Genomic DNA, 24,090 nt, shown 5'->3' on the forward strand with positions numbered 1-24,090 from the left:
TTATCAAAACCTGTCATTGTGACTTTGTGACTAGTACCAAGCAATCAGAGCTTAGCTTTCATTTATCTCCCCTTTCTCATCAGCCATTATACAGGTATATAGCCTCACTTGCCGCTTTTAGCAGCATTCGGAACTCGGTCTGATCACTGCTATTTAACCTCCTTAAATGCTGCTGTCAATAGCCGCGGCACATTCCCGGTGGCACACCAGTTTGGCAAATTTTCCACCAAATTTTTAAACCACTAAACGAAGAAAAAGAATGGAGGATTCGTGCAGCAAGAAGCCACGGTATATCACTATTCTCTAGTATTTAGATTAGGAATGCACAATATCCTCCTGCCATAGTTGGGTCAATGCTATGTCATAGACACCATGTTTTGCTGCTGCTGGGCCTGTACTGTAACATTGTAAGGGCTGCAGCATCCCGAACTTAACTGGTGGGGGGCAAGTTATGGCTTGCTCCATAGACAACAATTGAAGCAAGTTACAAATACGGCAACACCAGAAAATCACAAAATAAAAAATATATCACTATAATTCAAATATACACCAACAGTGAATACCACCAGTGCTCTGTAAAAGAGTGTGGGAACCACACAGATCGTAAGAGAACCACAGCAATATACCCAGATCTATGGACAAAATAAAGGTACCCGACAAATAACTAACTATTTCAATAAAAGTGCCTTATTTAATTAATATTGGCAAATGGTAGTTCTATACCAAAGTGTGTGCCCGTAGTAGGAATACACATAAAAAATATATAACTTATACATAAAAAGATTAACCCCTTCATGACCTTGGGATTTTCCGTTTTTTTTGTTTTTCGCTCCCCTCCTTCCCAGAGCCATAACTTTTTTTATTTTTCCGTCAATATGGCCATGTGAGGGCTTATTTTTTGCAAAACAAGTTGTACTTTTGAACGACGTCATTGGTTTTAGCATGTCGTGTACTATAAAACGGGGAAAAAATTCCAAGTGCGGTGAAATTGCAAAAAAAGTGCAGTCCCACGCTTGTTTTTTTGTTTGGCTTTTTTGCTAGGTGTACTAAATGCTAAAACTGACCTGCCATTCTGATTCTCCAGGTCATTACGAGTTCATAGACACCTAACATGACTAGGAGTTTTTTATCTAAGTGGTGAAAAAAAATTCCAAACTTTGCTTTAAAAAAAAAAAAAAAAAAAAAAAAAAAATGGCGCCATTTTCCGATACCCGTAACGTCTCCATTTTTCATGATCTGGGGTCGGGTGAGAGCTTATTTTTTGCATGCTAAGCTGGCGTTTTTAATGATATCATTTCGGTGCAGATACGTTCTTTTGATCGCCGTTATTGCATTTTAATGCAATGTCGTGGCGACAAAAAAACGTAATTCTAAATTCGTAATTCAAATTTTTTTTCTCGCTACACTGTTTAGCGATCAGGTTAATGCTTTTTTTATTGATCGATCGGGCGATTCTGAACGCGGCGATACCAAATATGTGTAGGTTTGATTTTTTTTTTTGTTAATTGATTTATTTTGAATGGGGCAAAAGGGGGTGATTTAAACTTTTATATATTTTTTTAATTTTTTTTACTTTTACTTTTGCCATGCTTTAGTAGCCTCCATGGGAGGCTAGAAGCTGGCACAACTCGATCGCCTCTGCTACATAGCAGCGATCATCAGATCGCTGCTATGCAGCAGAAATGCAGGTGTGCTGTGAGCGCCGACCACAGGGTGGCACTCACAGCTACCGGGGATCAGTAACCATAGAGGTCTTAAGGACCTCTATGGTTACTATACAGAAGCATCGCTGACCCCCGATCATGTGATGGGGGTCAGCGATGCGCTCACTTCCGTCCGGAAGCGGCGGTTAAGTGCTACTGTCAGCGTTTGACAGCGGCATTTAACTAGTTTATAGCGGGCACATGTCGGCTGTTCAAAACAGCAGACATGTCCCGGCTTTGATGCGGGCTCACCGCCGGAGCCTGCATCAAAGTGGGGGTTCTGACCTCGGACGTACTATCCCGTCCGAGGTCAGAAAGGGGTTAAATAAATAAATATATGTGTGTGTGTATAAAATATATAGTACTACAAGCAGCAGACCAAAAAAAGGAAAAATATGAAATATATCCTCCTCATCCTAATATGGAGCACGCCCCGACGCGCGTTTCGGAATCAAGTTCCCCTGACAAATGAATTTGATTCCGAAATGTGCATCGGGGTGTGTCCGTATTAGGATCAGGTGGAACTTAAAGGTACAGGCCCCTTTTTTCCTTCATTGAATTCATATTGTTTTTTCTTGCACTATGGGCATTATACGTGTTTCATTACACTTATGCTATTGGAGTGTGCATTTCCACTTTTTTTGCATGCTGTGCACCGTATGTGATGCAATATATATTGATCTCTTTGCACCTATGCACTTTAATTCACACCATTGTGTATCTATTATTAACCATGTTATGTGTTTTGTCCTAATATATATATATATATATATATATATATATATATATATATATATATATATATATATATATATATATATATATATATATATATATATACTGTATATACGCACGTAGGCACACACACACGCACGTCCAAAGGTAGGTGGACAGTATGTGTAATCGGGTTAAGAGGGGGAAATTTATCAAACATGGTGTAAAGTGAAAGTGACAACCCAAAACATCCAAATGACCCTGATCAAAAGTTTACATACCCCATTTCTTAATCCTGTGTATTGCCCCCTCTAACATCACTGACAGCTTGAAGTCTTTTGTGGTAGTTGTGGATGAGGGTCTTAATTTTCTCAGATGGTAACTCTGCCCACTCTTCTTGGCAAAAAGCCTCCAGGTCCTGTAAATTCCTGGGCTGTCTAGCATGAACTGCTCACTTGAGATCTCCCCAGAGTGGCTCAATGATATTGAGGTCAGGAGACTGAGATCGCCACTCCAGAACCCTCACTTTGTTCTGCTGTAGCGAATGACGGGTCGACTTGGCCTTGTGTTTTGAATTATTGTCATGTTGGAACGTCCAAGTACGTCCCACCCGCAGCTTCCAGACTGATTGCCAATTTCCTCCAGTATTTGCTGATAACATGCTGAATTCATCTTTCCTTCAACTTTGACCAAGTTTCCTGTGCCTTTTGTAGCTCACATATCCACAAAACATCAGCGATCCACCTCCGTGCTTTACAGTAGGAATGGTGTTGCTTTCATCATAGGCCTTGTTGATCTCTCTCCAAATAACGTCGTTTATGGTTGTGGCCAAAAAGTTCAATTTTGGTCTCATCACTCCAAATTACCTTGTTCCAGAAGTTTTGAGGCTTGTCTCTGTGCTGTTTTGCATATTGTAGGCGAGATACTTTGTGGCATTTGTGCAGTAATGGCTTTCTTCTGACGACTTGACCATGCAGCCCATTTTTCTTCAAGTGCTTCCTTATTGTGCATCTTGAAACAGCCACACCGCTAGTTTTCAGAGAGTCCTGTATTTCAGCTAATGTTATTTGTGAGTTTTTCTTTGCATCCCGAACAATTTTCGTGGAAGTTGTGGCCAAAACTTTTGTTCGTCTACCTGACTGTGGTTTTGTTTTTACAGAGCTTCTGATTTTCCATTTGTTAATCACAGTTTGAACGCTGCTGACTGGCATTATCAATTCTTTGGATATCTTTTTGTATACCTTTCCTGTTCAACTACCTTTTCGCGTAGATCCATTGACAATTCTTTTGCTTTCCCCATGATTCACAATCCAGAAACGTCAGTGGCTGGATGAAAGATGCAAGAGTCTGTCTGGATCCCAGAAACTCACTCGGCTTTTATGCACACACACTGATTACAAGCAAACAGGTCACAGGTGAGGATGTTACCTTTTAGTAGCCATTCAAACCCATTTGTGTCAACTTCTGTGCATGTTATCAGGCCAAAATCACCAGGATGTGAACTTTAGATCAGGGTCATTTTGATGCTTTGGGTTGTCATTATGATTTATAAGAGAAAACACAGTAGTTTGACAATAAATGGCTTCATTCAACCACTAACCATGAGTGGAGAAAAAGTTTTGGTGTTATCATTCATATTCTCAGGAAAGACGCCAAGAAAGCAAAAATTCTGCTAGGGCATGTAAACTTTTGAGCATAACTGTATATATTTTTTTCATTTTTTTTTTTTTTTTTGGCGGTCTGCTTTCATTGAAGGCATTTTTATTGAAATAGTTATTTGTCTGGTACCCTTTTTTGTCCATTGATATGGGTACGGTATATTGGTTTGGTTCTCTGACCATTGAAGTAAGCCACCTCAGAGGAAAAAATAAGTAAAATTCTTGTGAGAAATGGCTAAATACTGGCTTTCAGTTCCTTGATATTTTCACCGTCTCTGCTTGCCTGTTAGTGAGTATACAAACATTTTATTTTTTTTCTTCTTTTCTCCAACCCTCTCAGATGTTCCATGATTATGTTAGTGGTGAAAGATGACTCCGGACCCATATCCGGGTGCTGACACCTGTTTCCAAAATATCACTGGAATTTCTTACGTGTCACTGAACAAACTTTAAAAAAAAAATAATAATTACACCGTATGTTGTCTTCATGCATTTGATCTTGAAGAAGGTGATTGATACGGTCTCGTGTATTAAAAGTGGCTTCGTTTTCCTTCTTGGAAATCTGCTTTGATTTTATCAACTTTGAGCAAATATTAAACCTGGGGTTTTGGTTGTCCTGTAAGGTATAATGGCTCGCTGGGGATTCTGCTGCCAGGACCCCCACCACCAATCACAATCAACATGGCTGTTTACATCCAAGACGGTGCCCCTCCTGTACAGAGGTTGTGCGCGGCACTGCAGCTCGGCTCCATTTACCGTACTTCAATAGATCTGAGCTGTACAGCCAACGGACAGGTGTGGTACCGGGAAGTAAGCAGTAATGCTTATTGTGATTGGTCTCCAGCAATCATGCATTTATCACCTTTCCCGTACAGAAGAAAAGAATGCAAACTTGGTAAAAATTCTAAATTATTTTCCCAAGGCATTGTGCTCATCGCAGGACTTGTATTCAGACATGAACAGGCTACATGACTGTTTGATGGAAAGGACTAAATTGTGTAAACAGGACCCCAAACCAGAAAAAATACCAACTCCATAATAAGAATGAACTAAGGAGAAGAAAGGAGTATATAGGTTAAAAGATACTTTATTAATAGGTATACAAAGGTAAATGAATATAGACAAGAAAAACAGAGTAAAGTGCACAAGGATGATGCCAAAAGATCACCGATGCTGAGCACCCGCCAACAATAAACAGGGAGCTAATAAAATCAATAATAGCAGTAATTGTAACAAAATAGTCCAAGAGTAGTATAAATAGATACAGATAAATAGCGCTTACCAGTATAGAAGTTGGAGGGTTAGCAGCACCGGACAGGACCCCCAAAAAAACCCCAGCGTACATTTAGCTTTTTTGTATAGATACTTTCTCAAGGGGATGTGTTGTGGTTGGTGATACAACATGAATTTGTTGTCTATTGTACCAAATAAAATATTTGACTATTTAAGGTGATCCCTGTGTATTTGGCCTGTGGCTTTTCTCTCCTTATTTTCACAACATGAATTTCCTGGTGTGAAGTCACCTATTTTAGACTGTTCGTAGCTGTCTTAAAAGAAAAAGAGACACAGAACAAATACATTTGTTGCAATCCTATTTAACACATGTTTAAAAAAAAAAAAAAAAAAAGGTCATGATTTTTTGCAAATTCTTCATTAAGTTGTGATATTTGCCACATTTGACATGTATGACATGTATAAAAAGATGACGCTTGGGCAAAAATTTTTGCATTGACTTGTGCTGTTTGACAGCTTGGTCTCTGGTTCTTCTCTTAAGCGCTAGCGGATTGCGCTAACGCAATGCTTCTCTAGGTCCGCGTTCGGCGTCCCCGCTAGCGCAGATGCCCGATCTGCACTAGCGAGGAACGGACCTCGGGCGCGCCGCGTACGCTGCAAGCAGTGTCCGAGGTCCGTCACTCAAATGACGGCACATCGCTAGCGCACGCCCAATGTGGGCGGGCGCTAGCGACGCGTTCACCATTACAGGCTATGGCGGCGTTAACGGACTATGTTAACACCGCGTTATGCCGCGGTGTAACGTAGTCCGTTAAACGTGGTCACATAACGCAATGTGACCCTAGTTATATTGGGAAGTGTGCGATCTTGCTTAGAAAAGTTTTGCTGGTGTAATTTGCGTCAAATTTATCAATCTGACGTAAATTACTTTTTTTTTTTTTTCTTCCCTATAAGTGTGGGTCATTGTGTCTGAGCCGCCCATCAGTGCCATGCCTTGGGAAGATTTCCTGACATATACCTCTGATGAAAAGCTGTACTGGCAGATAATGCCCGATGGATTCCATTTTGGGTAATAGAATGGTTTACAGCTAGGTAAACTCTTTACTGCATTGGACTTCTGTCTGCACATATAGAAGGGGAAAAACCGTATATTGATCGACGCTAAAGTCCTTTTGGTCCACGTGGTGTGCATGAACTCGTATACAGGTCCTTCTCAAAAAATTAGCATATAGTGTTAAATTTCATTATTTACCATAATGTAATGATTACAATTAAACTTTCATATATTATAGATTCATTATCCACCAACTGAAATTTGTCAGGTCTTTTATTGTTTTAATACTGATGATTTTGGCATACAACTCCTGATAACCCAAAAAACCTGTCTCAATAAATTAGCATATCAAGAAAAGGTTCTCTAAACGACCTATTACCCTAATCTTATGAATCAACTAATTAACTCTAAACACATGCAAAAGATACCTGAGGCTTTTAAAAACTCCCTGCATGGTTCATTACTCAAAACCCCCATCATGGGTAAGACTAGCGACCTGACAGATGTCAAGAAGGCCATCATTGACACCCTCAAGCAAGAGGGTAAGACCCAGAAAGAAGTTTCTCAACAAATAGGCTGTTCCCAGAGTGCTGTATCAAGGCACCTCAATGGTAAGTCTGTTGGAAGGAAACAATGTGGCAGAAAACGCTGTACAACGAGAAGAGGTGACCGGACCCTGAGGAAGATTGTGGAGAAGGACCGATTCCAGACCTTGGGGAACCTGAGGAAGCAGTGGACTGAGTCTGGTGTGGAAACATCCAGAGCCACCGTGCACAGGCGTGAAGCAGCACTGGACTGTTGCTAAGTGGTCCCAAGTACTTTTTTCTGATGAAAGCAAATTTTGCATGTCATTCGGAAATCAAGGTGCCAGAGTCTGGAGGAAGACTGGGGAGGAGGAAATGCCAAAATGCCTGAAGTCCAGTGTCAAGTACCCACAGTCAGTGATGGTGTGGGGTGCCATGTCAGCTGCTGGTGTTGGTCCACTGTGTTTCATCAAGGGCAGGGTCAATGCAGCTAGCTATCAGGAGATTTTGGAGCACTTCATGCTTCCATCGGCTGAAATGCTTTATGGAGATGAAGATTTCATTTTCCAGCACGACCTGGCACCTGCTCACAGTGCCAAAACCACTGGTAAATGGTTTACTGACCATGGTATTACTGTGCTCAATTGGCCTGCCAACTCTCCTGACCTGAACCCCATAGAGAATCTGTGGGATATTGTGAAGAGAAAGTTGAGAGACGCAAGACCCAACACTCTGGATGAGCTTAAGGCCGCTATTGAAGCATCCTGGGCCTCCATAACATCTCAGCAGTGTCACAGGCTGATTGCCTCCATGCCACGCCGCATTGAAGCAGTCATTTCTGCCAAAGGATTCCCGACCAAGTATTGAGTGCATAACTGAACATTATTATTTGATGGTTTTTTTGTTTGTTATTAAAAAACACTTTTATTTGATTGGACGGTTGAAATATGCTAATTTATTGAGACAGGTTTTTTGGGTTATCAGGAGTTGTAGGCCAAAATCATCAGTATTAAAACAATAAAAGACCTGACAAATTTCAGTTGGTGGATAATGAATCTATAATATATGAAAGTTTAATTGTAATCATTACATTATGTTAAATAATGAAATTTAACACTATATGCAAATTTTTTGAGAAGGACCTGTATATGGGCCAAGAGCTTTACCCCGTAAATATTCTAAACGTAGGGCAGTGATAGTGTGCAGAGAACCAAAAAGTGGCCTATCTAGGGGCAGAATGCATCTTACAGACTGTCATCTCATTAGGGTAAATACTGATTGGAACTATTTTGCATCTGTTCCTTTTCTCTATCTCTATAGACACTTATAGGTGCCACTGCACCCCCTACCCCCAAACAATAAAAATTTGGGCTGACTTATAATATTTTTCCTGCTGTTGTTGCCTTTGTATAAGATGATGTAGTCAACTATGCAATGTTATACTGGGAGAAAAAAAAATTCTCGTCCCAACAGTATCTAAGAGGACCTTTGCCGGATCAATGGTAGCATTTGGAGCCTTCCCAGCACATACATTATTAAAATTCCCTGCAAACCCAGTGTGAATAAGCCATAAAGGGTGTTGACTGCAACTGCTGATCACTGGCCTGTGCTGACTGGACCATGTACCGCTGCAGTTAGTGATTGTGTGCAGTTGTCATGTGGGGCATATGGGCGGCGAAGTTTGCATAAAATACAACCGGAAGATGATCAGTGAGAATACATTAAACGTGTTCGGTGCTCAGATTAAGTGACTGAATTTGCAGCTGGTTGGTTCCTTTTAGACCCCTCATCCAAACAAGAAGCAAAGCTATAATTTCCCCCCCCCCCCCCCAAGGGGGATTCTCCGCAGTCCATAAATGTCAGAGCCGGAGGAATGTCCATGCCGGTTACAGAGGGTGTATCGCAGTTGTGACATGTCCTGCCGGTTTCATGGAAATCACGCCTGGCTGGTTTTACAGAAGAGAATTTTAGTTGTTGTGATAGGGCTCTTCATACTTGTTCCCCCCCCAATAGTTTGAGCATATTTTAGTATAGCTTTCTCTCGGTATTGTGGCCCCCTGCAGAAGACAGGGAAGAAAGTGACATTTATATAATGTACCTAAGGGAGTTTTCCAAATGTATGTAAATTAGCTTCATAATGGTTAAAGGCAAAGTTCTGCAACTTTCTAACAAGGCAAGGAGTTGATACAAAATGTATCATGGATTTCTACTTGTGGTTGGAGAATATATGTCCCTTTTTTATGATAAAATACAACTTACCGTACTGATGCGCTTAACAGAGGTCCTCCTCTCAGATGCTTTATTTGCTGTTGTTGGAGGATATTATATTTCTATTTTATAAGGTATCCCGCCATACTGGGAACAAGCAGACGTGATGGGATACTTTAGGGGGGTAAAAGCTAATTTCCAGGTACCCCATCAGAAAGTTGTGTTCTGTTTTTATTGTTTTGGCAGAAAAGTTAATTACGGTAACTGACCACTGAATAGGTAATTGTTAAAACGGATTCCATCATCCTTGCCTCTTCTCTGGCTGCAAGATTACAAGATTATTGCCAGGAGGAGCTGAATGGAGCTGTCGGTCACACATACTCACTATTGCCCCATGCTACTGATCTGGGCAGCTGAGACACTTGGTCATCTTTATATTTACAGTGCCGTCAACTGAGAATGAAGCCATAGGGATCCCTCCCTTTATCCTTGATAGATTATGTACTGTGGAAGACCACTACCACTGTAACTTTGGGGGGTCGTCTTGGTAAGGTTTCCCTGTAGCCGCGTTCGGGTTGTGTTCGGCCGGCCGGTATTTCTCCTTCTGGAGTCGGTGTCTAGGCGCAGTATTGTACTGACTGAATGAAAGGGTTTTGCGACCCAGTAGTTTTGAATGGTTTACAGGGATCTGGCATGTTTTCCAGACCGTGCGCTCGCAGTAAGCTGTTCTCTATATAATTAGTCATGGATTAAGGGGAAGCCTGCTAGAAATATGCCCCACACGCTCCAGCACTAGCAGTTACACAATGATTATCTTCGGGCGCCCTGATAATTCTTTTCTCAGCATTTAGTATAGATGGGGCTTAAAAATCATCTGCTCCAAAAATTCCTTGAATCGTATTCTGATTTTACAATAACAATAGGAAAAAGTTATAAATACAAAATCTCCTATATACATGGTGCAGTTATTTAGCAACCTTCATGGCCTTGTGTGACGAGCATCCTGCTCCAGAACATGAATGATGCTTTTGGATCTTCATTTTAGTCAGATTTTAGCAGTGGGGGTCTACAAAGTTCTAGAAACCATTTCTCCTATAGTTGCAAGGTCGCCCCAGCTTCCCAGACATAATGGTCCCTGATTAAACCTGCCCTCCCTGTGGCTCTTATTGGGGCACTGTACATCAGATTCAGTGCACCGCTTGGTCTACAGTTGGGAACACAGTCAGTACATTAGACTCCTTTTTTCTTTACGATAGAGACTTGTAAAAGTCAAGTGCATATCTATTTCCAGGAGGTGTAACTGAGAATCGGCACAAAGCGGAGTTATAAGAAAAGATCCTTCATTAATAATGCACATATTTATTACAGCAGACACATCGGGAGAGAGGGCCGTTCCCCCCTCGAAGCATTATGTTGCAGCTTCCTCGTGGGTGATCTTCGGCTTTCCAAAACTTCTGAATGGCGACAGTAAGGGAGCAAGGACTGGATTGTGCTGCTTTTCTGTTGCAGAATTTGGGGGACACATCCTGTAGTAGATTCGAGCATTATTTGCTTGTTACAATGGTTTTCCATAGGGATTGGTTGATAGATTTAGACATCTGCACATGGTTAGAGTGTAGGAATCTCATGTGATAATAAAATGCAGATTCTTTGTGCATTCATCGTGCGGGCCCTGTGTGGACAATATGCATTAGTTACGAAGTGGACAGGGCCGCATTTGTCTACCACCATCCTGGCTACTCGGAGAAACACTCGGCTCCCTGTCTTGGTGACAATGAAGCAGTCGCCTCCCATAACCCTCTGATGAAGACACGGGCTGGTACTTGCATAGACAGACGGTGCATATGTTGGCTAGGTTTCTTCTTTGCATGATGCTATGTCCCTGCTTAACCCGCTTATGTCGGCCATTCCCTATTAAAACGATGGCTGCCGTTCCTAGGTTGGGTCTTTATGGTATAATTCACACGTAAAGTTTGAAAAGACACTAAGTATTTGTCTGTCCAGATCTGAGTGGTCACTGTCCTTTCAACAAACTGCTTAAATCAGTAGTACAAGCAAATCTAAGGTATGTAGTATATCGTAGCAGAGGAGTTCCACTCTTGTTCTCCCCTGCCTCTTAAATTCATCATTCACTCTGAAAAACTTTTCAAATTCACCATTGGTCAATCATCTTAAGTTTAGTTTCCTTTTGAAGTTTATCAGGATAGCACAGCAGGAGCGAAGTGAAAAAGAGAAACTAGCAGCAGAGGTCTGTGTCTCTAATGTGTTGGATTCACAGCCACACTGCTCTATACTGCTGTATAATATAGTCTGTGAACACGCAGATACTGAAATTGGAGACAGGAGAACTAGTTTGCACCCCCTAGTTAAAGGGAACCTGTCACCTGAATTTGGCGGGACCGGTTTTCAGTCATATGGGCGGGGTTTTCGGGTGTTTGATTCACCCTTTCCTTACCCGCTGGCTGCATGCTGGCCGCAATATTGGATTGAAGTTCATTCTCTGTCCTCCGTAGTACACGCCTGCGCAAGGCAATCTTGCCTTGCGCACGTGCAGTATGCTTTGCCCAACTGCGGGCGAAGCCGAAAAGCATTAGTGCGCATGCGCCGGCGCACTATGTCCCGGGCAGCACGGTGGCGCAGTGGATAGCACAGCAGCCTTGCAGCACTGAAGTCCTGGGTTCAAGCCCCACTAAGGACAACATCTGCAAAGAGTTTATGTTCTCTCCGTGTTTGCGTGGGTTTCCTCCGGGCACTCCGGTTTCCTCCCACATTCCAAAGACATACTGATAGGGAATTTAGATTGTGAGCCCCAACGGGGACAGCAACGATAATGTGTGCAACCTGTAAAGCGCTGCGGAATATGTTAGCGCTATATAAAAATAAAGATTATTATTATTATTATTCAATCCAATATTGCGGCCAGCATACAGCCAGTGGGTAAGGAAAGGGTGAATCAAACACCCGAAAACCCCGCCCATATGACCGAAAACCGGTCCCGCAGGTGACAGGTTCCCTTTAAAACACTACCAAAAATGGGTCCTGTCGAGGGGAATACTGGTGAAACATGCAGGATACAAGTCATATATTGATCAGAAATGGTATTGGTACACGCAGTACAGCTGAGGCTACTTTCACACTAGCGTTAACTGCAATACGTCGCAAATGCGTCGTTTTGCCGAAAATACGCATCCAGCAAAAGTTCTTGCTGGATACGTTTTTTCGTCATAGACTAACATTAGCGACGCATTTGCGACGCATTGCCAAACGTTGCGTCCGTTTTGCGACGCTTGGGCGTGTGGTAGCGGACCGTCGGGAGAAAAAAACGTTACATGTAACGTTTTTTGCTCCCGACGGTCCGCTTTTTCCGACCACGCATGCGCGGCCGGAACTCCGCCCCCACCTCCCCGCACTTCCCCGCACCTCACAATGGGGCAGCGGATGCGTGGGAAAAATGCATCCGCTGCCCCCGTTGTGCGGCGGAGACCACGCTAGCGTCGGGAACCTCGGCCCGACGCACAGCGACGGGTTGTTCCCGACGCTAGTGTGAAAGTAGCCTTATTCTGAAAAGTCACCTGAAACAACAAGTATGTTTTTAAATTAACTAATTTGATGAATCACTTTGCTACATGACCAGGACTCGGGGGCTTGCCTGCAGTCCGTTATGGCAGGAGTTTGCCAGGAATATTCTATTACATTGGGGAGATCTGTGCAGGGTCCGTTCCGGAACCCTAATCCATAAGCAGCTGGGATTCCACTGCAGGCCAAATACCAAAGTCTTCTGGCACACAACAGGAGGAGGCTTCTGCGACATCTCCAGCACCAGCTGAATTTTCATTGAGTGCCCCCACCCCCTATTCCCGTTCTTATGGCCACTTGCATCAGTGCTCTGAATTACTGAGTCGTCTGCGGCTGTATTGGGATTTTACTATGGACGCTCTCCTCTGTCCTCACTTCACTTTTGTACTGCAGCTTCAAAAACTCCCCCTCTAAGGCAGCTTTCACACTAGTGTCGGTACGGGGCCGTCGCGCTGTGTCGGCGCGACTTACCGACGCATACTGTGACAAAAATGCCCGACGTGGGCAGCGGAAGCAGTCTTGCGACGCTTCCGCTGCCCCATTGCAAGGTACTGGGAGGAGGGGGCGGAGTTTCGGCCGCGCATGCGCGGTTGAAAATGGCGGTCCCGGCGCACAAAAAGTTACATGTAACGTTTTTTGTGGCGGCAGTGCGCCAAAACACGACGCAACCGTCGCACGACGGTTGCGACGTATGGCACTGCGTCGCAATGCGTCGATAATGTTAGTCTACGGGGAAAAAACGCATCCTGTAGACAACTTTGCAGGATGCGTTTTTCTCCTAAATGGCGCATTGCGACGTGCTGCCAAAAACGCTAGTGTGAAAGTAGCCTTACTCGCTTTCCCAATTTGGAGTACTAGTAGCACATGGATTTTTATGGATTTCTATGAGGAAGTGTTAATGGGAACCTGTCACCTGAATTTGGCGGGACCAGTTTTGGGTCATATGGGCGGGGTTTTCGGGTGTTTGATTCACCCTTTCCTTACCCGCTGGCTGCATGCTGGCCGCAATATTGGATTGAAGTTCATTCTCTGTCCTCCAGAGTACACGCCTGCGCAAGGCAATCTTGCCTTACGCAGGCGTGTACTATGGAGGACAGAGAATGAACTTCAATCCAATATTGCAGCCAGCGGGTAAGGAAAGGGTGAATCAAACACCCGAAAACCCCGCCCATATGACCCAAAACTGGTCCCGCCAAATTCAGGTGACAGGTTCCCTTTAAGGAGCACGTTTTCCATGTTTTTTTGTGCTTTACCTCATTTTCACTTTACGCCCGATTTTAGATTTTTAGGTAAAATTGGTGAAATAAAGAAAAACAACAAGTAAAGGAGAGCTGAAGGCTAAAAATTGCATAAAATGTCCTTGAGGTTCGTTGTTTGGATACCCGCACCTGTCTTTTCGTTTAGGTTGTGATTGATACCTCTAGGAGTTCTTAATGATTGGAAACTAAAAATTTCAAGCTAGCTCCTGAAAAACCAGTGTACTGTAGTTGTATCCATCCCTAATGTTGGGCGATTCGTACAGATTGGAATCCCGGAATCTGCTTCCTAAACTATCATTTTTAACAACTTCACAGATTCTGTAATGATCCAAGCCTGCCTGTACTGCACGTCTGTAACATGTGCCGACACTGATCACGCACTTATGTTTACTCTGTCTGTGCACATTGATCCTAACCCTTTACATTACACTTTACTCGTTTTTATTTTTCAGTACTGTGCTTTTTTATGTGTATAATGGCTTCTACTTTTAGTGCATTGCACCCATTACTGAACACACAAATTCATGGCACCAGATTTAGAGATGGATGTCCAAGTACTAAGTGTTCTGTAAGCAGCGATTGAGCAGTCCCTGCCCTGGGCAGAAGTTGTGCTTTCATTATGCAGCTGGAGCATGCAATATAATAAGGCCTTTGGGAGCCAATGTCTCTTAATTGGAGATGAATATTGAATATGTGCAATCTAATATATAAAGCTGTGTGTGTGTGTGTGTGTGTGTGTGTGTGTGTGTGTGTGTGTGTGTGTGTGTGTGTCCGGGATTGGCATCTGCACCGTCGCAGCTACAGCCACAAAATTTTACACAGTCACACGTCTGGACCCCGAGAGCGTCATAGGCTATGTTGTGAGGCAAAATTTTAACCCCACGCGTTCCAATTCGCCAAACAATTTTGCCCCTATCTACATAATGGGGGGAAAAAGTGAAAGGAAAAGTGTTGGAGGCAAATTGTCAGCCAGGAGGAGATGGCATACAGGTATATACTATATACAGGGGAGATGATATACAGCTATATATTATATACAGGAGGAGATGACATACAGGTATATACTATATACAGGAGGAGATGACATGCAGCTATATATTACATACAGGAGGAGATAAGACACAGGTATATACTATATACAGGGGAGATGACATACAGGTATATACTATATACAGGGGAGATGACTTACAGGTATATCTAATTTATAAAGCTGAATGTGTGTGTGTGTATGTCTGGGATTGCCATCTGCACCGTTGCAGCTACAGCCACAAAATTTTGCACACGTCTGGACCCTGAGAGCATCATAGGCTATGTTGTGAGGTGAAAGTTTAACCCCGCGCGTTCCAATTCACCAAACAATTTTGCCCCTATCTACATAATGGGGGAAAAAGTGAAAGGAAAAGTGTTGGGAGGCAAATTGACAGCTGCCAGATGTGAACAAGGGGGACTTTAAGAGTGAGAGCGATGGCGCCAAAGAGTATATACTGTAAAGTTGCTAAGGTGGGGTCCCGACATGGGATACTCACCACACACGAGGATATGAACACACACACAAAATGCACCACACGCTACCACATGCTTGAACACATATACCACCCTCAGCACACATTTCACCACACATACACCAACCTCGCCACATAAAAGTCGAAACACAAAAGTCGCCGCTCAAAACTCGCCACGCGCAAAACTCGTCACATGCAAAACTAGGCTCACGCAAAACTCGCCACACGTGCAAAACTCACCTCATGGAAAACTCGCCACACGCAAAACTTGCACTCGCGGAAAAATTGCCACATGCACAAAAGTTGCAACACATGCAAAGGTTGCCTCACACAAAACTTGCACATACTCAAAACGCACCGCACATAAAACTCGCCACGCGCAAAACTTGCTACACTAACCTGTCACATGCAACTCGACACACAAAGTTGCTACACGCATGTCGCCACACAAAACTCATCTCACAAAAGTCGCTACATGCATGTCGCCACACGCAACTCAACACGCACAACTTGACACATGAAACTCGCCCTAAAACACACACAAGTCTGGTATTATCCTTCAAAAATAAAAATCTAATTAATAAGCAGACAAACTACAAGAGCAACAACTGTACCATATAGGAAACCCGGCAGCTGTCAGTCACATGACCAGTCTATTATATGTATGTGTGAGCTAATATATACTGCCAGGGGGGAGGGCTTCCTGTTGGCTGGGGATTTATCAGGCTGCCAATTTAGCTTACAAATACTGAGGTAAAAATACTGAGCAAATAACGTGTGAACGCGGTCTAATACAGGAGGAGATGACACACAGATATATACTATATGCAGGAGGAGATGACACACAGGTATATACTATATACAGGAGGAGATGACATACAGGTATATACTATACTAGACTGGCCCGATTCTAATGCATCGGGTATTCTAGAATATGCATGTCCCCGTAGTATATGGACAATGATGATTCCAGAATTCGCGGCAGACTGTGCCCATCGCTGATTGGTCGAGGCAACCTTTATGACATCATCGTCGCCATGGCAACCATTATGACATCTACGTCGATACTGTGCCCGTCGCTGATTGGTCGGGGCGAATTCGCGGCAGACTGTGCCCGTCGCTGATTGGTCGAGGCAACCTTTATGACATCATCGTCGCCATGCTGTGCCCAACGCCATGGCAACCATTGACATCTACGTCGATACTGTGCCCGTCGCTGATTGGTCGATTGATTTCCATTATGACATCATCGTCGCCATGCTGTGCCCGTCTCTGATTGGTCAGACGCGGGATTTCCAGGACAGACAGACAGACGGAAAAACCCTTAGACAATTATATATATAGATAGATACAGGAGGAGATGACACACTGGTATATACTATATACAGGGGAGATGACACACAAGTATATACTATATACAGGGGAGATGAGACACGTATATACTATATACAGGAGGAGATGACACACAGATATATACTATATACAGTAGAAGACACACAGGTATATACTATATACAGTAGCAGATGACACACAGGTATATACTATATACAGGAGGAGATGACGTACAGATATATGCTATATAAAAGAGGAGATGACACATAGGTATATAGAGAAGGAGATGACATACAGCAGGTATATACTATTTACAGGGGAGATGACATACAGGTGTATACTATATATAAGGGAGATTACAAACATGTATATACTGAGGGGAAAATGAGAGGTGTGATTTGAAAATGAGGGGTGTGAGGTGAAAATGAAAAGGTGTGAGTGCAAAATGAGAGGAGTGAGGGAAAATAGTGGAGTGATCGGAAAATGACAGATGTGATGTCAAAATGACAAGTGTTAGGGGGAATGAGAGGAGTGAGGGGGAAAATGAGAGGCTTGATGGAAAATAAGACAAGTGAGGTGCTATAACTAACCACAGATATTTACTATGCCCAGGCAACGCCGGGCTCTTCAGCTAGTCAGATATAAAGTTGCATTCTGATTACTGCATCCTTGGGTGCATGTAACTCCTCATGCATCTGTCACCTCTGTGATTCCCATCACACTGAGCCTGTGTTGTGTTTAGAGGAAAGGAAAACCAATAAATTGAATCTGCTGTCAAGGAAGACGAGAATCGGGTGTTGATGTTGTCCAGTGGAATGAGGGACCATGTAAAATTCACTGTACTGCTTTTAAGGGCAAATTTCATTGTTAGACATTTTACTTTCTTCCTTTTCCTCCTCCTGCCTTTGTTGTTCTGCCGGTCCATGAACCAGGAAGGGCAGGAAGAACAGCACTGTCACAGACTCCCAACTATTTGAGGTGGCTGTTGATCAGTTGCTTGTGCATATATGTACCGGGTCATAAAACAGGAACAGACCTGTCAGAAATGCAGTTGTCCCTGTGCTGTTGCTCATGTGCGGTTTGCAGTCTGGTACACGTGGGAAGTGGATCTGTTTTAGTTATTCAGTATACCAGATCACAAAGAGGGAGACATTAATCCTAAAGAATTGTTTGCACCTCACACACTACGTGTAATACAGCTGCAAGAGTTCAGAAAATGAGCGCGCGCTACCATTAATCTAGATCCCTAAAAGCGTGTTGTTCCTTAAGTGTGTATTTACACTAAAAGTTTTCACAGGTTCCTCTTGGATAAGAAATTATGTTGGCTTTCTTTCACACCTGGCCACAGGTTGTGAGTGGTATTGCAGCTCAGCCCAGTTCACTGTAATGAAGCTGAGGTGTAATACCAGGGTCAACAGATGTGGAGCGATTTCTGGAAGAAAGCAGATGGATATAAATGGAGATATATATTTAACTAATTCTGAACGTTTCCTGACTTGTTGATGAATTTTGTCTTTTGTGACATCTGTGCAGCTGCTTGTGCTGCACATAAAGATGTAGCACTGATGCTGCACAACAGGACGTGGCACTGATGCTGCACAGCAGGACGTGGCACTGATGCTGCACAGCAGGACGTGGCACTGATGCTGCACAGCAGGACGTGGCACTGATGCTGCACAGCAGGACGTGGCACTGATGCTGCACAGCAGGACGTGGCACTGATGCTGCACAGCAGGACGTGGCACTGATGCTGCACAGCAGGACGTGGCACTGATGCTGCACAGCAGGACGTGGCACTGATGCTGCACAGCAGGACGTGGCACTGATCTTCCTCTCACTGTCGCCCCTCATTATCCAACCAGCAACGGACCATTCTAATGTAGAAAACTAGGCTTGTACGATTACTGTCTGCCAATGATAAGGCAGTATTTGGGGTCTTTTTACTTCCATGTGTATATATAACACAATAACAATAATTCTCATGGCATGCAGTCTCACAGACACAATAAGGGAGAGATGCTGCAGCTGCACTCGCTCTTCTGAATGGCGGTCTCGCAGACACAATAAGGGAGAGATGCTGCAGCTGCACTCGCTCTTCTGAATGGCGGTCTCGCAGACACAATAAGGGAGAGATGCTGCAGCTGCACTCGCTCTTCTGAATGGCGGTCTCGCAGACACAATAAGGGAGAGATGCTGCAGCTGCACTCGCTCTTCTGAATGGCGGTCTCACAGACACAATAAGGGAGAGATGCTGCAGCTGCACTCGCTCTTCTGAATGGCGGTCTCACAGACACAATAAGGGAGAGATGCTGCAGCTGCACTCGCTCTTCTGAATGGCGGTCTCACAGACACAATAAGGGAGAGATGCTGCAGCTGCACTCGCTCTTCTGAATGGCGGTCTCACAGACACAATAAGGGAGAGATGCTGCAGCTGCACTCGCTCTTCTGAATGGCGGTCTCGCAGACACAATAAGGGAGAGATGCTGCAGCTGCACTCGCTCTTCTGAATGGCACTCGCATACACAATAACGGAGAGATGCTGCAGCTGCACTCGCTCTTCTGAATGGCGGTCTCACAGACACAATAAGGGAGAGATGCTGCAGCTGCAATTTTTCTGGAAGTCAGTCTCAGACGCAGTAATGGAGGGATGATGTGTTTTTGTTTTTGGACAGGCACAATAACTAACCGTTCCTTTTGTGTTTGCTTCCAGGCCAGGAATCTACAGACTGGGGAGCTGGCTGCAGTGAAGATTATTAAACTGGAGCCTGGTGAGTTCTTTCAGACAGTCTACAAGAAGAGTTGTCACAAATCCTAGATGTGTTGGATCCAAATGTCTCCTGTTCAAGGAGACAATCCTATTGCTCGAGCGAATCTCTGCAGCCGCTCATCGTAGTTACAGGATTTCCTGGTATCAGAATATTGCTGATTATCCTTAGCCATCAATGTTAGATCAGAGTCGGACTCTCAGCACCCCCCAATCCCTGTTTGAAGGGACTGTGTGCTGCAGCCTTTTCAATGTAGTAGACGATGCAGTGCTCACAGGGGCGCCACAGTTGCTTCAAATAGGTGCTGAGACTCCCACTGATCCAATATTGGTTGCCTATACTTTACAAAAAAAAAAAGTCAATGGGCTGAATTCATCAAAGCTTTCATGTCACAATTCTGGAGTAAAAACTTTGAGAAGTGTCAGAATTTAGGTGCGACTCGGTTGCGCTTATATTTTGCATCTGTTGTCATTTTTGCAGCAGAGATTTCACATACTGCACTCAAAAAGCAACAGATGTGACTATCTTTTCATTGGAGCGACTCATTGCAAAATGGACAAGTGGTGGCAGAATTGGAGGAGCTCAGGGATTTGTACAAGGTTTTTAGTTCAGTTTTTTGCTATTGACCTTTTTAAAGCTGTATCGTCCGTATGTAAGTAACTGGTGTTTTTGCCCCTACAGTCACATGAGGGAGGTTAAGTATTTGTATGACAGTGATTTCTGTTTAGTTAATTGAGTAGTAATTAATATCTGGAAACCACAGACACGACAGGTGTCGTGAATAGACATCCAAAAATCTTCCTGCATGACTATTGAGCCCTGGGTGGCTGCCTGCCAGAGTCTGTTGTAATGAAAGTCCGTGATTACAATGGGAGCTGGAGCAAGCGGCAAAGGCCAAAATGCATCGCTGTCTGATTTTTTCTGTACTACTGGATGCGGAGATCCCGTATAAGATGTTCAATGAGCCAAATACAAAGAGTCTGCACAAATACCTGGATAAATACAGGACAGATTTTGCAGCTAGACCCCATGTGGCCTTTGCTGTATGTTGTCCATGTGACTGCTCCTATTGGGAGGTGGATAGGGTTTACGCAGGATTGAAGTCTTCCTACCCAGGCGTAGACGTGAGTGGAGGTAAACGTTAAATGAATTTGTGAGGATTACAATATAGTTGCTAGATTCACTTAGACTGCCTCTCCAAATGCCATATATATATAGAATATAGTGTTGCTCTAGTAAACCCAGCCCATTTCTGTGCCACTTTTTTTTGCCAGAGATGAAGTTTCTGGGGATTAAGAGTTGGTCACCGGAGGTTAGAAAACTCTGAAGCGCGTCTTGTCTACTTACTTTTCCTTTTAAAGGAAAAAAAATGTTATGCCTTTTTTTTTTTTTTTTTCTTGTTTATTTTATACTTGCTCCTTTTTCCATATTAATATATCTATAATTAATAAAAAAAAATCTTGCAATTTTCCAATTTTCACACTAACCTTTAGGCTAAGTTAACACTGGGTGTTTTTTCAGCAATTTGTATTTATTTTTTTTTTATGCAAATTCTCACCTGTTTTACAGTACCAGCAAAGTCTATGAGTTTTCAGAAATCTTATGCAGACTGCTTGGATTTTTTGCTTTTGCATGTTTTTTTGCAAAATGGAGCACGTCGCTTCTTTCAGCGTTGTTCATCCATTGTAATGAATGAGTGGTGAAAAGAAACGCATCAAAAATGCCGGTATCAGTGTTGCTGTGTTTTTTTATTCCAAAACCTGATTCTATAAAATGGAACTTTTTTCTTTAACACTAAACTTTTATCAGCATGTACAAGAGACAAAGCTAGCTTGCAAAAAATGCAAGAAAAAACAAGGAAAACATGCTTCTTTCCTGCAAAGAGATCGGGTTATGCCGCAGAAAAAAAAATGCTAAAAAAATCACCTAGTGTGAACTTACCCTTAGGCCTACAAGCCTTCTTGTTTTGCAAATGGTATAGATCAGTTTATTGCTGCTTATTTGTTTCTATAGAAGTATTATCTGAGCATTCTCTAATCAGTGCAAAGGTCCTTGTACAAGAGGAGAAGGTGAGCTTTGACATCACCTATTCTAAATTATGGATCCTGTGTTGTCTGCTGTGTATAGAGGTGTTATCAGTCATTGTACAGGAGGAGAAGGTGAGCTGTGACATCATCTATTGTGAATGGTGGATCCTGTGCTATCTACTGTATATAGAGGAGTTATCAGTCATTGTACAGGAGGAGGTGAGCTGTGACATCACCTATTGTGAATGGTGGATCCTGTGCTATCTACTGTATATAGAGGAGTTATCAGTCATTGTACAGGAGGAGGAGGTGAGCTGTGACATCTATTGTGGATAGTGGATCCTGTGTTATCTACTGTATATAGAGGAGTTATCAGTCATTGTACAGGAGGAGGTGAGCTGTGACATCACCTATTGTGAATGGTGGATCCTGTGTTATCTACTGTATATAGAGGTGTTATCAGTCATTGTACAGGAGGAGGAGGTGAGCTGTGACATCATCTATTGTGAATGGTGGATCCTGTGTTATCTACTGTATATAGAGGAGTTATCAGTCATTGTACAGGAGGAGGAGGTGAGCTGTGACATCATCTATTGTGGATAGTGGATCCTGTGTTATCTACTGTATATAGAGGTGTTATCAGTCATTGTAATCTATGATAATATGACTCTGATTTCAGTTTTATTATTTTTTTCTTAGGCTGCCGTCACACTATCAGTATTTGGTCAGTATTTTACATCTGTATTTGTAAGCCAAACCCAGGAGTGGAACAATTAGAGGAAGAGTATAATAGAAACATATGCACCACTTCTGCATTTATCACCCACTCCTGGTTTTGGCATACAAATACTGATGTGAAATACTGACCAAATACTGCTAGTGTGATGGCAGCCTTAGACTGCTTTCACACTAGCGTCGGTACGGGGCCGTCGCGCTGCGTCGGCCCGACGCATACTGTGAAGAAAATGCCCGACGTTGGCAGCGGAAGCAGTCTTAAGACGCTTCTGCTGCCCCATTGTAATGTCCGGGGAGGAGAGGGCGGAGTTTGGCCGCGCATACACGGTCCAAAATGGCGGTCCCGACGCACAAAAAGTTACATGTAACGTTTTTTTGTGGCGGCGGTGCGCCAAAACACGACGCAACCGTCGCACGACGGTAATGTTAGTCTATGGGGAAAAAACACATCCTGCAGACAACTTTGCAGGATGCGTTTTTTCACTACAACGACGCATTGCGACGTGCAGTGCACGACGCTAGTGTGAAAGAGGCCTTAGAGTGATATGAAATTAAATAAGAAACAAACGAAACATTAACCCCTTAACGACCGCTGATACACCTTTTAACGGCGGCAGTTAAGGGTACTTAACCCCTTCCCGACATGTGACGGAATAGTACGTCACATGTCGGGACCCCCGCTTTGATGTGCGCTCCGGCGGTGAGCGCACATCAAAGTCGCGACATGTCAGCTGTTTTTTACAGCTGACATGTGCGCGCAATAGCGGCGGGTGAAATCGCGATCACCCGCCGCTATTAACTAGTTAAATGCCGCTGTCAAACGCAGACAGCGGCATTTAACTACCGTATCCGGCCGTGCGGCCGGATATGAGCGCATCGCCGACCCCCGTCACATGATCGGGGGTCGGCGATGCTCCTCCATTGTAACCATAGAGGTCCTTGAGACCTCTATGGTTACTGATCGCCGGTGGCTGTGAGCGCCACCCTGTGGTCGGCGCTCACAGCACACCTGCAATTCTCCTACATAACAGCGATCTGATGATCGCTGTTATGTAGCAGAGCCGATCAGGCTGTGCCTGCTTCTAGCCTCCCATGGAGGCTATAGAAGCATGGCAAAAGTAAAAAAAAAAAAGTTTTTAAAAATGTGAAAAAAATAAAAAAAATATAAAAGTTTAAATCACCCCCCTTTCGCCCCAATCAAAATAAATCAATAAAAAAAAAACCCAACCTACACATATTTGGTATCGCCGCGTTCAGAATCGCCCGATCTATCAATAAAAAAAAAGCATTAACCTGATCGCTAAATGGCGTAATTAGAAAAAAATTCGAAACGCCAGATTTACGTTTTTTTGGTCGCCACGACATTGCATTAAAATGCAATAACGGGCGATCAAAAGAACGTATCTACACCAAAATGCTATCATTAAAAACGCCAGCTCGGCACGCAAAAAATAAGCCCTCACCTGACCCCAGATCACGAAAAATGGAGACGCTACGAGTATCGGAAAATGGCACAATTTTGTTTTGTTTTGTTTTTTGCAAAGTTTGGAATTTTTTTTCACCACTTAGGTGAAAAATAACCTAGTCATGTTAGGTGTCTATGAACTCGTAGTGACCTGGAGAATCATAATGGCAGGTCAGTTTTAGCATTTAGTGAACCTAGCAAAATAGGCAAGCAAAAAACAAGTGTGGGATTGCACTTTTTTTGCAATTTCACTGCACTTGGAATTTTTTTCCCGTTTTCTAGTACACGACATGCTAAAACCAATGATGTCGTTCAAAAGTACAACTCGTCCCGCA

At 43.3% G+C, this 24,090-nt stretch overlaps 1 protein-coding gene across 1 annotated transcript in view; it reads left to right on the forward strand.

Moving 5' to 3' along the window:
- The window catches only part of MAP4K5 (mitogen-activated protein kinase kinase kinase kinase 5), a 111,286-nt gene that overhangs the window by 18,130 nt on the left and 69,066 nt on the right, over positions 1-24,090 (forward strand). Inside the window, exon 2 of the mRNA XM_077267322.1 lies at positions 19,474-19,531. Within this exon, the coding sequence (XP_077123437.1) occupies positions 19,474-19,531 (58 nt within the window). The remainder of the gene's footprint in view (positions 1-19,473; positions 19,532-24,090) is intronic.

The sequence above is a fragment of the Ranitomeya variabilis genome, chromosome 1 (assembly GCF_051348905.1).
Source record: "Ranitomeya variabilis isolate aRanVar5 chromosome 1, aRanVar5.hap1, whole genome shotgun sequence".
In the NCBI taxonomy this organism is placed as follows: domain Eukaryota; kingdom Metazoa; phylum Chordata; class Amphibia; order Anura; family Dendrobatidae; genus Ranitomeya; species Ranitomeya variabilis.